Raw genomic sequence first — 15,721 nt, 5'->3', positions numbered from 1 at the left:
GAGGGAGAAGGAAGATGGGCACCATCCAGCACATAATTGAGCTTTTGCTGGAAGAATAATAGGAGCCTTTGGCTTCTCTGCCACCATGCTTCTCTCCTTCCCTCCCTTAACGTAGATGCACCCATCTTCTCCCGAAACCTAGCCAGAAATACAAAGGAAACAAACCTTCCTAGATTCCTAGCAAAGAAGAAGATTCTGCATTAAAGGCCTACTGTCATCTATTTATCTGAACGTGCAAAGCATGTCCTCCATAAGAAGCCAGGCTATAAACATTTTTCAGATAAGACAGTTACTGAGGAATAAGAGGAACTTCACCCGAGTAAACCCAGAGCGAGAGCAGATGAGATACTGACTGGTTCCCGAGTCAGCAGGATACTCCTCAAAAGCCCGTAATCTCTAAGACTGATGAATGCTGCTCCAGGTTAAAGGCAATAACATAGACAATTTGCTACAGCACAAAGATTTTGATTTAAAAAAATGAACAAAACCAGAAATACAGATATTTCTCCACAAAAGAACTTGCATATTGGCTACTCTTGACACTTGGAACATATTCAGCCAGTTGACCCCCTCTGCGCACTGTGCTCTGAGCTAAGTAGCTTGGTCTAATCTGCCTCCTCCTCCTCTTGCAGCTGAAGACCTTTAAAGGGAGGCATGATTTTCCAAGAGGCATACAACACAGAAAATGGTTATTTCTGCTTTTTGGCTGAAAAGTCAGATACTACTGCAACAGATCCAGGCCACTAGCAATGTGTGAATCAACCTTTTCAACGGTGGTTCCTCTAACAGGAAGCCTCGTGCTTCCTGCAATGAGGGTTAAGACCATAAGAAACAGCTACCAAGTAGAGCTGGAAAAAAAAAAAATAATTCATGGAAGCGTTTTCAACTGAAAAATAAAAACTGCTCTAAAAGTTTCACAAAATGGTGTTGGAGACCAGAGGCCTCAAAATAAGTTTCTTTAAGCAACTGAATAGAAGAGAAAACCTTTGTTAATCCATCTCGTAGACAAAAGCTGCAACTCAACCCTTCTTAAATAGTAATCCATATAGGAAACCAGATTTGCATGGTCTATTTGCTTATTTTTCAGTCAACTAACAAATCACATTTTTAAAAATGTGAATGGTTAATAAAAACTGAATGCAGTCTTTGATTATAGTCTTTTATATAATAGATGAACTTTCATTTTTTGCCATTAGCTGGGTTGTGAATGGTATTCCTGGAAAAGGATAAAAAAAGGCTGGAAGAAGGGGATTCAAACAAAGCATTCCTCTGGCAGAATGAGAGAAACAGTTGTTGCTTCCTGGTACTTCAGGCTTAATACAAGTAGGATGCTTTTTGACCTTAATCATTCAGATACTTTGATCTTATTGTACATTCCTAGTAAAGCCATGATTTCAGGTGTGCAGGCAGATGACCATGACTAGGCTCGATCTCCAGAGAGTTAAATTTTTTAGAGATCGACTTTTCACAAAAGCGGACCAGATTTCCAAAAGCCACCCTGTAGGCTTGGCTGCTTTCTTCTGTGACATGTGCGGTAGGCTTAATCTCGCCTGACATCAGTCACCTAAAATATGGGCATGCAGTCTTAGCCTGTCACACAAGTTCCCCCTCCACTCAAAGGGTAAAAATGGTCACCTCCAGGTAGGAGCCCACCCCTCCCTCCTAAAAGAGGCACCCTGGAGAGGCTGCTCCTTCCATTAGCTAGCGAGGGAGTCTAGACAACAGAATAAACACTTGAAGCTGGAGGGAATGGACATCACCGTTAAAGCCCCCAAACTGGAGTGCTTCAAAAGCTCTGGTGTGCTACACTGGTGCTTATCCAGGAGCTGAGCTCCTCCAGAAGCCACGTCCCAGCTGCAGTGACAGCCAAGTAAACGCACGGTGGGGTCTCTGGTCTTTGGTACGTGTTCTCCTCTGGCGCAGCCACTCAGGTTTTGTGCCAGTCTCTACCATGTTTACTAGCATTAATGACAGACAACACAAAGTACTTAGCTAAGAATGATTTGTTACGCACTGGGGCCATCTTACTTACTGTTATGACGTGGTTTACTGTCGGGAAGGGGCTGCCCTTGGATGAAGCTTCAGTAGGACCAGCATCAAGGGCACTGGGTTCCGAAACGAGGGATGCCTTTAAAAACGAAGCAGCAGAAATGCATGGTTTTATTCTGAACACTGTTTAAGAGCAGCAATTCCCTCCCTCTCAGGTTGGTATACAAATACCTGGCCCCATCGTTACATATGGTTGCACAACAAAAGCAAATAAAATTGCAATTCTTGCCATTCCCCGTTTTTGATGAACACACTGTATATTTGAACTGTTGAAATGGTCAGTTCAAGAATAAGAAGTTGTAACACATAGTATCAAGAGAAAAATGCTGATTATTTGTACACAGATTAGTCCTGCGGTCAAAACATTAGGACTCCTACAGCACACCTGAATGCATTAATTCCTTCTCAGCTCCCATGCATACAAAAAGCAGAGATTTTTTTTTTTTCTACGTTCTTTAAATAGATGAATGATTCTGCCATCTTGTGGGAGACAGAGAAATCATAACTATTTGTAAAATAACAACAGCAGGACAGAACAGAAATTTCTTCTCTTTTTTACATGTTTCACTATTCATTAAATGAACAGATATTAGTAGCTAGTATATTTCAAATAGCCCCCAAAATAAGAATGAATTATAGCCTCAGGGAGGAACCTGAGCAAAGTGGTTGATTTTTAAGATACTGACTTTACCAGAAACTCTGCTCAGAAGTTAGAGGTACAGCAACTAAAAATCTGGACTTTTTTTTCCCTGATGATCTGATAATGTGAAATATGTAAAGAATTATTTAAATTCTCTCACATTTGTTAAAAATACAAAAATTAGATAAGGGTAACCATTTCATTAAAGAAAAAAGGTAAAATGATACAGAATTTTAACCATAATTAAGCTTTTAAAAAATGTTAAACTAACTTCCATATGTGGATTGTGAAACACACTCCTCTATTAATACGTCTATAGCCTAGTTTTACAAAATTAGCAGATGAATTTATCATTAATTTGTCTTTGGCTGATACAGGCTGTATCCTTATTCCTGGCAATTTAATAGACATAGAATACTGCTTGCTCTATCCTACCTTAATTCAACAAGGAGTAAAAGCTATTAATTTAAGCAAGTATAAATGACAGTTTAAGAGAACAAAAGCTGAAAAAATTTATGGACCAGTTTCACCTCAAAGTAATTTTGTAGAGGCTCTCCTCCCACTCTGCCTTTCTCAGCAGGTGGAAACCAAACAGGAGGTCCAAACTGTATTATCACAAAACTGTAGGTGATCACCACTGCTCTTGGGAACGTCCGAAGCTCCGAAGAGTGGCTTCTGCCAGGAAAGATGAGGCTTGAGGTGGAGCAGCCCAAGAGACACATTTATCCCTTGGCACTGTAAGCCTCCATCAGGGGAGTTACTTGGAGCTGTTCTCTCCCAGGCAAAAATTACCTCGGAGAAACAAGCTCATCTAGTTTGTATTTCTTTGTAACAACTGCAACGAACTCATCTAGTAAATCTAATACAATGTCATAAGAAAGCTTCTTGGACCAAGTACAACTGCATTTGTGCTTACGTAACTGCTTACACTAAGACCATTGTTTTCCTTTACAAATCAGCCATTTAAGTGAATAATATTTTGTTATGCACACTGAACATAAAGATCTGAAAACAAGAAGGAATACAACAAGAAGGAATACAACAAGAAGGAATACAACAAGAAGGAATACAACAAGAAGGAATACAACAAGAAGGAATACAACAAGAAGGAATACAACAAGAAGGAATACAACAAGAAGGAATACAACAAGAAGGAATACAACAAGAAGGAATACAACAAGAAGGAATACAACAAGAAGGAATACAACAAGAAGGAATACAACAAGAAGGAATACAACAAGAAGGAATACAACAAGAAGGAATACAACAAGAAGGAATACAACAAGAAGGAATACAACAAGAAGGAATACAACAAGAAGGAATACAACAAGAAGGAATACAACAAGAAGGAATACAACAAGAAGGAATACAACAAGAAGGAATACAACAAGAAGGAATACAACAAGAAGGAATACAACAAGAAGGAATACAACAAGAAGGAATACAACAAGAAGGAATACAACAAGAAGGAATACAACAAGAAGGAATACAACAAGAAGGAATACAACAAGAAGGAATACAACAAGAAGGAATACAACAAGAAGGAATACAACAAGAAGGAATACAACAATTCAATTTCATTATAATTGCTTCATAATGTAGTTTGGGAAGTATCTAAAAAGCTAAGGCAAGCCTAGATCTAGATCTCGAATTCCCCAACTGTGAGTGATTTGATTTAAAGGTAACAACAAGTGAACACAGTCCACATTGACGAACAACCCATCTACCTCTGCCACTCGGTCTCCTGCTTGTACCCCAGCCAAGTCTGCTGGACCATCTTTCGGCAGCCGTGCAGTCCCCATCCCCTGGTAACACAAAAGACAGTTTTCAGACCTGACAGGGTTTCTTCCATTGTTCTTAGATGTAAAAAGCAAAGGGGAAGTAATTGGATTTTCAGGACTTGTTGTTCTGCTGCCTCTATTAAAATAAAAGCTAAATGTCTTAGCACATTAGCAAGAAAAACAAAAGCCTCCATGGCTGACACATACAACAATGAACAAAAGTCATTAATTGTTTACACTGTGCCATGGGGGACAGACTGGGAAACAAAGATTTATTTAAATGATAATTAAGTGCAAAGATGTGAGAAATACTTCTCTCAAATCAGGTTAGCTCCTGGGAATGACCAAATGGGATAGGAGAGGCATGTGGATTGCCAAGGGAGTGACCCCAAATGGAGGTAGAAAGTGGAAATTAGCCAACAGTGTTTCAGTCATCAGGTTGTCTTTGGAAAATCATTGGTTTACATTGGATTTTCTCTCCAAAATCCTCCCTCCAGGAGCTTCCCCATCAAAATCTACTGCCGGCTTCTACTTGGGAAATAAGTTACCCATGTTTACCTTTGTTAGCTTTATTACGCAGACAGTGATGTTACACTGAGGACAACCTCAGAAAGAAAATAACAAAACACAATAGCTTCAAAGAACCTCTCATCAGTTTCTTTCTAATGATTACTAGATAAATTTTGAGTAATGAAATGCACCTCATCATTGTCTTTACATGGAGATGAGCCCTTTCCACCAGCAATGCTAATACCAAGACTCCCCATTTGACTGCACACAGTAATGGTTATCTGGAAAAGAATTATAAGGATAAGTGGCCTGAGTAATCAAAAACATTGCCTATTAACTACATGAGCAATGAAAATCTACCTCCCACTCCGAATACCAGCAGATTTGCTCCTATAGAGCTCAGCCCAGAGAAAAACGGTGCTATGCTTCAACACCGGCACATGCAAGGCTAGTCTTTACTCTTCAATAACACCAAGAATGCATTATTTCTCCAGGTTTTAGAGTCATGCCAAAACCATATAAGGCTGTTTATAAGGCTGCTGACCAAATCAGTTGTTTCATAAAACCCACCAATTTACTGAGCATTCACGATGGCAACAACGCCAGTACACAGGAGGAGGGAAAAGTAAATATTTTTTCATAAGTTTATGAAAAACCTTTCCTTTGGAACCTTATCTACAGTATGATTTGCTTACTCTCAACGCTTTTGAGAACAGATAACTGAATTTGAGCACTATTACAGTAATTTTCTTTTCTTTAAACAGGCTTTCTGTATGTATGTGTTAACCCCATCAAAAGATTTGACAGTACTCTAACCATTGACTTAAAAGTAAAAATATCAGGAAGCTTTTTTAAAAGCAGCATAAATTGTAATCTATCTAGTCTATTCTCCTCCTGCTGGTATCAGCAAAAATTTAGTACAAAATCTTAGATAATTTTTTGAATTTACACAATTCACAACAAGGACCAAATAAAACTAGTTTCAAGTTTTAAAGACAGCTTACATTTAAGAATTATTCCCCCCAGTTGTTTTTTTTTCGGGGGGGAGGGGAGGGAGGGTTCTTTAGTATATAATATACTTGGTAGTAAATAAGGATTTGCTAGTTGCTAAAACAACAATCACATTAAATTTAAAGAACACTTTCCCATAGCCTAGTGGAATCTGAATGCAAATTGCATTTAGAATCATAGAATCGTTTAGGTTGGAAAAGACCTTTAAGATCAATTTCACTTTATCACCTTATTTCACCTTAGCACATTAGCAAAATGCTCTTATTTTCATTGATTTGCTTCATATCTCTAAGACAATTCAGGCTTGAATAACTTGTTATATTTTATAATTAAGAATATTTCAACACAGCTGTGTTTCAAAATTTAACAGATGCATGCAGTTACTCTTACATGTATAACATACTCATCTGAAATTCCTAATTCCTAAAAAGATATGAAAACACCCTATCAGTCAAATGAAAACCACCCTGCCAAATGTTGCTTAGACTCAGCATTACCTGCACACTTGAGACTTCACAAGTCCATGACTACCAGCAGTGTTTTGGTGACAGGTCCCCACATGGCTGCCACACCGGGCGAGCTGCCTTTCCTGGTGCTGCATCCCGCAACCCCGGGGACGCGGCGCAATTCTGCATCTCCTGCCCCACTGGCAGTCAGCAGAGGTGGGATCTGTTCTGGGCCACCTCTGGGAGCCAACCCCATAAAGCACGTTTCCTCCTCCTGTGCTCCAAAGCATGCCAAGACGGGGGATGTCCACTGAGTTCAGAGTATAGCTTTCTCCATAAACTTCAGCCCAAATCTTGCAGTGCTCACTGATAAATTTTCACTTGAACATTCCCATCCCTTTTCACAGGAGAGAGGGTAAGGCCACGCCACTGCTCCTAAACCATGGACTAAGTGAAGATGAGCTGAGTGCCCACCTGCACGCACCCTTGGCTTGACCTTACAACACCAAAGCTGGATATAGAAACTGAGACAGTATTGATCAGCTACAAAGTTGTTGTTGTTTTCTTCAACAGAAAACGCTTTTTCCATATAAGCCAGTGGGAGCAAGGACAAACCTCAGCTCACACTCTGAGAAAGCCGAGTCTCACGACACCTACCACGCAACGTCCCCCCTTCTTTGCATCTTTTATAAACTCCCTCGCACAAGAAGCCGGCTTCCCCGTGGACATACAGACTTCCCCACGGACACACGGAGCCCCCCCGCTGTCAAGCCCAGCCCACGCAGCAGCTCAATACCTTCAGCGGGGGCTGCAGCACATCCACCGCCCTCGATTCCTCCGGGATCCGGCCATTCTCGCCAGGGATGCTGCCCACTGCTGAGACGGGTAGTTGCACCTTAGTGTTAGTCCCTGGAAGAGTCTTGCCCTTCATCGCCGACTTGTGCTTTTCTTGAAGAGCTGTTCTGGCGTTTCTTTGATCTCTCATGCCATCGTTGGTATCAAAAAGGCTGCCAGAAAACTTGGAAATAGGTTCCTGGGGGTTAAAGATAAAAAAAGGTAAACATGGTGACAGCAAGGAGAATACCTATCTGATACCCAGACCCTACCAGTGGTAAATTGGATTTGTTCCTCTCTATCACACTGCTGTACATTAGGATTTGTTTCACTGAAGACAAAATTGCAACTTTAAAGTGAATGTACAAGTATCTTTCTTTTACCATTATTTCTCTGGGCAAGGTTTTCCCTCAACATGGGGGTGGAAATTGTGGGAACGGGGAGAGGACTGGGATTCACATAGCCTTTCTCTAGATTCCCGTGACACACACAAGCACGTATAGTGCACATATACCCAACTAAATCCTGCAATGCCCCGTGAAAAGGATGGAGCATGAGAACAAGACCATTTTGGGGAGCCTCTGGCAGCTGAGGAGCACTGAATCTGCTGTCCCAGGGCAAGGAACCACACACATGAGGCAAAGGAAAGGGCTCTCCATACAGAAAGTAAAACATTTCTCATAGTTCCTCAAGGCTCACATTGTATTTTGGGGAGCACAGGTGTGAGAGGGAAGGCAAGCCCCGACCTTGCATCTACATCTCTAAGAGAAGATTTTAAGTAATTGGATTGACTTTGTTTAGCTGCAAATGGCAGTGAGTGGTGAGCTTAGTGATTTAGGGGTCCACTGGAAGTGGAGCCTCAAAGGTGAGGCATCTGGAAGCCTGCTCTGAAGCCTGGCTCTAGGCTGTACTTACTCTGAGATGCAGTGAGGAACTGACAATGTCACCCTATGCTTAGCTAAACCACAAGGGCTTGAAAAGAGAAATACACAATTAGACCACATCCACGAAACAATTAAAGCTTCAGACAAGTTTGACTGCAAAACATAATGACGCTTTCCAGTTATCAGTTATGCTTGGTGAAGTGGTTAAATGAAATTCAGCCATGATGTCTGAATTCTGTTCACATTTTATGGATGCTTCATGTATCTTTGGCTGATTTTTGGTCCTTAATTTGATGGGTAAGGTTGAATCAGATCTTCATATTACCATAATCCTTATATCTTCTGTTGGCAGTAAAATGATGCAGCCAATGAAGGTCAACACCTTTCAAAATAAACCCCATAAATGTCTTCCTAAGTTTGGAAGTTTAATACCAGACGCAAAAAGCAGTGGCATTACCATGAACAGCTGTGCGGAAACCCCACTGGACACTTCAGTTTTCAGTCAGAGCTTTCCCACAATCTCTTTTCTTTTGGGATGGAAAGCAGCATCGCCAACCCGGGAAAAGCGAGTAAGGCATGACTGCTTCCTATTTGCACTTAAAAGGGAATTTGTTTAGCTTTAACTCACATAAAACATTCATCGTCTCTCTTCTCTTGAGAGAGGTTCCTCTTTAACATCGCTGGGCTGACTAACCCGGACCCATCAGCAGCGCTGGGGTGCCGTGGGGGCCGGGGAGAAAACCAGGAGCAAGAGGTGGGAGTGCGGGTTGGAGGACGGGGCAGCAGTTGGGGACTAGGAAGGGAGCAGAGGTCCTGGCAGAGGAGCAGGAGCCCCAGTTGCTCCCTGAACTCCCAGCAAACATCTGGAGGAAAGACTGGGGAGCAACGCTCTGAAAGGGAAAGGCTGCAAAAGTACAATCGCAACCTCCTTTTCCCAGGCTGTGACTGAGAAGACAGCCAAGCTGCCGCCCGGGTGACAAGACACAACTAGAGAAACCACAGCATCCAGGGTTCCCCAGACGTCAGCATCCTCGAAGAGCACTACCCAAAAACTAAACACGCAGTGGAGTAGCACTGCAACCTCGCTTTTCTACCATGCAGTCCTTGGGAGAGATTGAGCTTCAAGCACTGCTAACGACCTGAATACCTGAAAGAGATGGAGGGATGTGGGTAACTGCAGCTGTAAGTAGGAGTAAAATAAAAACGTATGTATCTCATCACTGCTCAGATTACTCACCTTCACCTGCAAGTTGCACTGTACTCTTGGGAGTTGGATGGATTGTTTAATTGCAAGCAAAGTAAAGGAATAAAACATTGAATGTGATTCTGTACCCTCTGCACAAGCAAGGATGTGAAAGTACAGTCAGTGCAGCCTCCGCTAACCCGAAGCGCTCGGCAGCATAGCACTGTCAGCAGATTGTAGTTTCTTGACAGACACACAACATTGTCCCTCCTGACTTCAAGGAGACTACCTACATCATCAGGATCCTCCAGTTCCTCCGCTTCTTGCTCGGGGCTGATTCTTCCTTCCCTCCATTTTCCATTAGCAGAGCTGAATTTGTACAGGTTACCACCATGAAAACCTTCCTTTCCTTTCAACGAGGCCCAGCGAGAACCCTGGGAGCTCCAGGTATGGCCACCGTACAGTTTAGGAGACTTGGGAAGCCATTTAATAGAGTCCTGAGAGGAAGATGACAAAAGAAAAAATAGGCAATGAATAGACTTTAAGAAAGTGATTGAAGTATGTATATGCAGAAACTGTCTGGCAAGTTCTGCAAGGTATTTTAGTATCTTGTAAATACTGGGTTTCCCCTTTTTACCTTGAGAGGTACCTTCAGTCCCAGAGAGACACTTTGCCAGTTAATGGGCAAAACTGGTGATACAAAAAGCAAGCGAAGGCTGCTGAAATTAGTGGAAGCCTTCAGGGACTTACATGAGCACGGAACCAAGCCCACCTTCAGCATCGTAAAGCAGAATTAATGATCAACAACAGTCTTCAATAATGTTATACTCTGTACTATTAAGAAAACAAACAAGAGTACTTAGACCTTTAGTGACCATCTCATCTCACGACCTGAGTTAAAAAACCCTATCAAGTCACCCGCCTCTTTTCATTATTCATTAAATAAAATGTTCCATTTGTTGAATAGTCCCAATAGAAAGTACAATACTAAACTGATCTTTTAAGGTTTGCTCATTTTCAAAGTGATTATAGTCCAGTTCTCCCAAAACGTCCATTACTTCTTTACATCCAAAAAACTCCACCTCTCTTCTTCATACACAGAAGTTCATATGTGACAAGTTGTGTCAAGGTTGCCTATATACCTTAATTTCACTGAACTTCAGAAGTTGTTTTTCAAAGTAACCTTTATCTTTCTTTTAAGCTTTATTTTAATCTCACTTTTAAATTTTCTTATGGTGATACAAATCCAATGGCAGAAAGCAGCCTGATGCCATATAAACAGATACATTAACGCACATGCTCCAACGAGGCAAAGAGATGAATAACACAAACAAACGAAAAAAATTATCAACAAGCTTACAATAGGGCAACCAGCAGCACACAGTGACTTTCACATCGTTTAAACAGTATTTGATTCAGATTTAACAATTCTTTAAGCTCCCATTTTTCCTTTTTAATGCAGAGTAGTTATCTTCACACACACAGAGATTTCTTGCTGTTATCAGCACCCCAGAATGTCACCATCTCTATTAGATCTAAGGTTGAGAAAGAAAAGGAGATAGGACAGGGCTGTCCATGCTGGATGTACTGATTCATCTTCAGCTGCCGAAGGAGCTCCCCCGGGATTCTTCATTTACATTTGGGTTTAGGATGGCTGAAAAGAGTAGGAAATGGACAAGCACAGTATCTCAGCATCTCGTTGGAAAAGATTATAGACCTTTCTGCGAGTCTTGAAAAGATCACAGCCCCAACAAAGGATTATTTGCATTGTACACAGAAGGCATGATTGGCCTCTATAGGAAATGTGCTGTTAAACCCCATTTCGAACTGCACTGCACTCAGCGATACCACCGTTTGCTGATAAATAGCCCGTATTTCTGGTTATTCTAAACCACATCGCTCAGGACAGTTGAGCCGATTGTCGATTTAGTTCATCAGTGAATTGAATGCAAAAGCAGCACAAACAATCATGACACGGTAGTGGCTCCCATTCCTCTGACAATTCAAAACACAAGGCAGGATATCTCGTGGTAGTTCTTTATGCTTGCCTTGAATAAGGAAACACAGGGTATCCTTAACAGAAGCTTTGTTTCCTAAGAATATTAACTAGGTGGATAGCAATTTTAATCAGGTAGGCAAACAGCACACTAGCTGAAATTGTTTGCTATTGTTTTGGTCTGTTTTATTTCAGAAGAGCTAATGTGACACCTCCCAATGTTCAGGGTATTTCCAGAGACAGTTTAAATCCTCATCAACTTTTAAGCTCATTAGGAAGTCATAAAGCAATTTCACTCTAAAAATAAACACAGGTACAGTGAAGCATTTCACTTTTTCTGAGGGAATGTCTCATCCTTGTTTGACCCCGACCCCTAGTCCTAAACAACAGCTTCTCAAACCCAGCCTGCCAAGTTCTGCAACACCAGCAAAAAGCTATTCTCTCAAGGTGACAGTTACAGGTTTCAAATTAAGCTTATGCTGACAATCACTTCACCATCTTAAGCGTACCTTCAACTGCTGCGGTAGCCTCTCGTATGCACGAGGAGCAAGCTGATGTCCATCGGCAGATTTTACATCCCCGTGCCCCTCGCAGCCGAGCTCCTACTCCCTGCCTGCCTTTTCCTACGGCAGGAACCTTTTCCTCATGCTGACATACAGCTACAAGGGAAATTCATTTTCTGTTTCACACCTCGCACCTTCTGTAACCCGAGAGATCTTAAGTCTTCTGCATCCTTGATCTACAGTACTTTAAAGCAAAACAGAAACAAAACTACAGTTCTGGGTAAGAGCTGTTCACATTTTCACTAGGTCTATACAATACCATGGATGGCATTATCTTTATGAAAGCAGTTTCACAGTTTAGTTGTATCAATGGCAAAAGATTGAATGGAACAACCAGAAGTGCCTTTCAGCCTACGTTTGCACATACCTGTTGTAAGCAAAACACGCCGTGGATTATGCTTTCCTAAAATAAAATGGAGAAACTAAGCCAATGAATGCTGCTGCTGTGAGTGTAGGCTAACACTACTTTGAAAACAAATCTTAATCATTTTTTTACAACTTTCTGATGAAGGAAAAGGGGTGGGGGATAGAAATAAGATAGTGGACTTAATCCAGAGTTCAGTAGCAATATAAGGTGAGGAACAGAGAATGCCAGGGATGCTGTGGCTGGGCCCACTGACTGCCAGGGTGTTACTGTGCTGGGCTCTTCGCATCCCTTTGTACAAAGCCAAGAGTAGCCATGGTGCTACTCAATGTGCGAGTTCTTAGTGACACCAGGCGCTTGAAGAGTTTGCTAGAAGGAGATGGAAGGTACAGCTCTGTTGTGTGCTGTGCTTTAACGCAAAGCAACCACTCAATCTCTTTATTGTTTTTTTTTTCCCTAAAAAAACCCCACCCAACTCATTATTCTGGTGTATTAATGGGTATTAGATGGGTAAAAAACTTCTATCACCCCCCAAGGTGGTAATTCCTACAGTTCAGCTAACAGATAGTAGATTTGTACTCCAAAAATGTCTTAAAAAAACTCTAGTAATTTATTAGCTCATTCTCACTAGATTCAATACTACAGGGCCATGCTTTGAGACAAAATAGGCTACTGGCAAACATCCTAATACTAAGAGAGAAAAATCAGTTCTCCTTACAGAATTTTACAGACGATAATTGGTCTTTTTACTACCCAGGTAAGGTAGGAGGTTTCTTCCTGTGTTTAACACATGAGGAAGCTGAGACCCCCAAAGATTAAAATGGTCACTGTTTTAAGTCATTAGTAGCAAATACAGAGTGAGACATGTAGTTTTACATCCTCCTTAAAAATATCTGGAATAAAACAAAGAGAGAAGGAAAATTCAGTATTTAGGATTTTAAGCTTCTTGGGTATTTGGACTGTGTGACACCACTGTTTTGCAAATGCAGAAAAAATATTTGGGAGGAAAAACTATTTCTCAGCCTCAGCAGTTGTTGTGTTCCATGCCAATACATTTTTCATCTCCCTTAGTTAGTAATGATCCTAACTGATTGGTAACAAATCATTTTCCTTCAGTATTTCACCAGTAAGTCAGGTGGGCTCCCTTTATACCTCCTTTGAACGTGTTTTTCATGTTTTCAAAGGTGGTCTCTTCAGAACATATATACTCCTCTGTATCATACCCCTGTATGTTAAGAGGACAAACTGTTCTCATAAAGTACAAGGTGTCTATTCCAATAAGATCTCACTAGTAAGTCCTCTGGAGAATGAATTTCCTCCAGGCAACAAAGGTGTGCAAATGCTATGTATCACCCTAAATAATTCTGGCAAATAAAAAAAAGAATTTAAGACACCCTAAAATTAAAAGCTAAGACAGGAAAACCACTCATGTTTCTGAAGTACCATACTGAAACCATACAGTGACAATGAAACACCCACCCTGCTTGCAGCAACAGCCTGGTCACCATTGGCAAGTAGAAGCCAGTGCTTTCAGTTACTTAGAATATTTCAATGGTAATACACCTGCTACTATTATTCAACTCAGAACCTCAAACACACATTCTTGCCTATTCTTCTATTTAAAAAAAAAAAAAAAAAAAGATTTGTTTAAATAGCTTAATTAGGCAATACGGAAAGAAAATGTCTTTAAAGATGTATTTCCTAGAATATAAACATTCTCTTCCTTTTAAGTACAACTATACATAACATTCTACTAATTGAAAATTATTTCAGACTCATTCCCTCTTTAAAGTACAAAAGGCTGTCTCTAAAAGAGCTTTGTGTGATTCGCATGAAATAAGAATGAAAGCTAAACAAAATGCTGCCGAAACAAAGGCAGCCTTCAATAGGCTTTCACTGTAGAAGAGGCAACATAAAAGCTGCCTGAACAGATTATTGAAGCAAACCTTCCACTGGGAAACTTTACTAGTGGTAAATACAGGACTTAATTTTAAGCTTAGATGTTCAAGTATTAACTAGCCAGATAAGATTTTTGAATTTCCTGACAACACCATTAAAAAAAAAAAAAAATCGTTGTAGGTTATCCTAAAAACATCCACTGTGCAAATGTTCTTCAGACTTGCAGTTTTCTCCTCTTTTGAATGGAAAAAAATCATCAGTAATATTCAAATGATCGCTCTTTTTGTTAGCTAGTTTAGATTTTGTTTTGGTTTTAAGTTGCTTAGTGGAAGTCCACGACGTTATTAGCAAACTACAGAGAAATTCACTCACGTTTATAATCATGTAGTGCCCTGTGCAATCTTCCAGAAATACAGGACAATCATATCTGCTATGAGCTACTTCAAAATGGTTTAATGCAGCACATTTGTTCTGGGTTTGGGTAAAACTGGCAAGTTATTGGGAAAGATCAGAGAGAATCAGAGTGTTTTCATCACTAGCATAGTCCCGTAAGTTGCTCAACTGTGCCTCAGGACCGAAAGAAGATAGTTTTAGTCCAACACAAAACTAACTTTGAAGAGTTAAGTCCTGTCTCCGCATTATTCTGGGGATGCTTACAAACTGAAATTCAAGCTGCTGATGGTGGGATTTGCAAGCTGTGCCTGCATCTGTGGATTTTGAGGAAAGTTACCACAGTTGGTACTTGTCGACTGCAGTGAGCATTGCTAACATTTTGGGCATGGCTGTGACCATGCCTCCAGCTGCACATCCAGAGATTTCGGTCAAGACAACATTCTCCAGCAACAGATGAGCACAAAGAGAAAAAGTGTCAAAGGTTACTGGACATCAGGTGTCAACTCCCCGGTATTAACGCCAAGGGAGATTTGCTAAATCCCTTCTCTGAAACACCACTGAGGAGTCACAGAGTCCTTCCCATGGACAATACTGATGCTGTACTTTCCAGAAGAAGACCTCTCCTGCATAAAGATAAGCTACTTCTCAAGATCTTGTGTTAACAGACTAACAACATCAGTGTTAAGAGGCGCACCCTGAACAAGTTACAAATTCAAAACCAGACTGCCATGGACCCTTGCTCTTGAAGTTAGTACAAGGCACAATCCAGCCCCACGCACTGAGCCCTTCAAAGCCCTCTGCTCTGGCAGAACCCAAGACTGGCAGTCCTTTTGCCACAAGAACTGTATGAGAGGCAAAAAATGGATAGCGTCTCCAACATCCACCAGTAGAGGCGATAAGACGGCTCCTGCAAGGCAGCTCACAAAGCTGTCCTCAAACTAGGTATCTGCTTTTCCAATTTGAAAAATCTCAGATTTCTCATTAAGGTGCTTCAATACTGATTATATTCCTGACTTCAGAATGAGAGAGGAAGGCACTGTCCCTCTGAAAATTTCACAGTTTGTTCAGGAGGAAGGCAACACCCAAAACATTGATAGCCAAGACCAGTCACTTTCCTCATCTTCTTTGTCAGCAACCTAAGCGTGGAAACAGATCTGTGTGTTTAATG

The 15,721-nt window shown here is 41.0% G+C and overlaps 2 protein-coding genes across 2 annotated transcripts in view; both read right to left on the bottom strand.

Annotated features, from left to right (window-relative positions):
• MLIP (muscular LMNA interacting protein) overlaps positions 1-9,797 on the bottom strand; it is a 142,157-nt gene extending 132,360 nt beyond the window's left edge. Inside the window, exons 1-5 of the mRNA XM_069805972.1 lie at positions 9,632-9,797; positions 7,234-7,470; positions 5,172-5,261; positions 4,417-4,494; positions 2,033-2,128 (exon numbers count right to left, since the gene is read on the bottom strand). Of these exons, the coding sequence (XP_069662073.1) occupies positions 2,033-2,128; positions 4,417-4,494; positions 5,172-5,261; positions 7,234-7,422 (453 nt within the window). The 5' untranslated portion in view covers positions 7,423-7,470; positions 9,632-9,797. The remainder of the gene's footprint in view (positions 1-2,032; positions 2,129-4,416; positions 4,495-5,171; positions 5,262-7,233; positions 7,471-9,631) is intronic.
• LOC104318652 (keratin-associated protein 4-3) lies at positions 3,653-4,270 on the bottom strand. Its single transcript, XM_009919984.2, has one exon. The coding sequence runs from the start codon at positions 4,268-4,270 to the stop codon at positions 3,653-3,655; it is 618 nt and encodes a 205-aa protein (XP_009918286.2).
• Positions 9,798-15,721: the final 5,924 nt, after the last annotated feature.

Source organism: Haliaeetus albicilla, chromosome 18, assembly GCF_947461875.1.
Source record: "Haliaeetus albicilla chromosome 18, bHalAlb1.1, whole genome shotgun sequence".
Lineage (NCBI taxonomy): Eukaryota > Metazoa > Chordata > Aves > Accipitriformes > Accipitridae > Haliaeetus > Haliaeetus albicilla.
The sequence above is the reverse complement of the archived record's forward strand: the minus strand, read 5'-3'. Positions and strand labels throughout refer to the sequence as shown.

Coding starts and splice junctions, on each gene's coding strand:
- LOC104318652 (XM_009919984.2), bottom strand. CDS start 4,270: ATGAAATTGAATTGTTGTATTCCTTCTTGTTGTATTCCTTCTTGTTGT.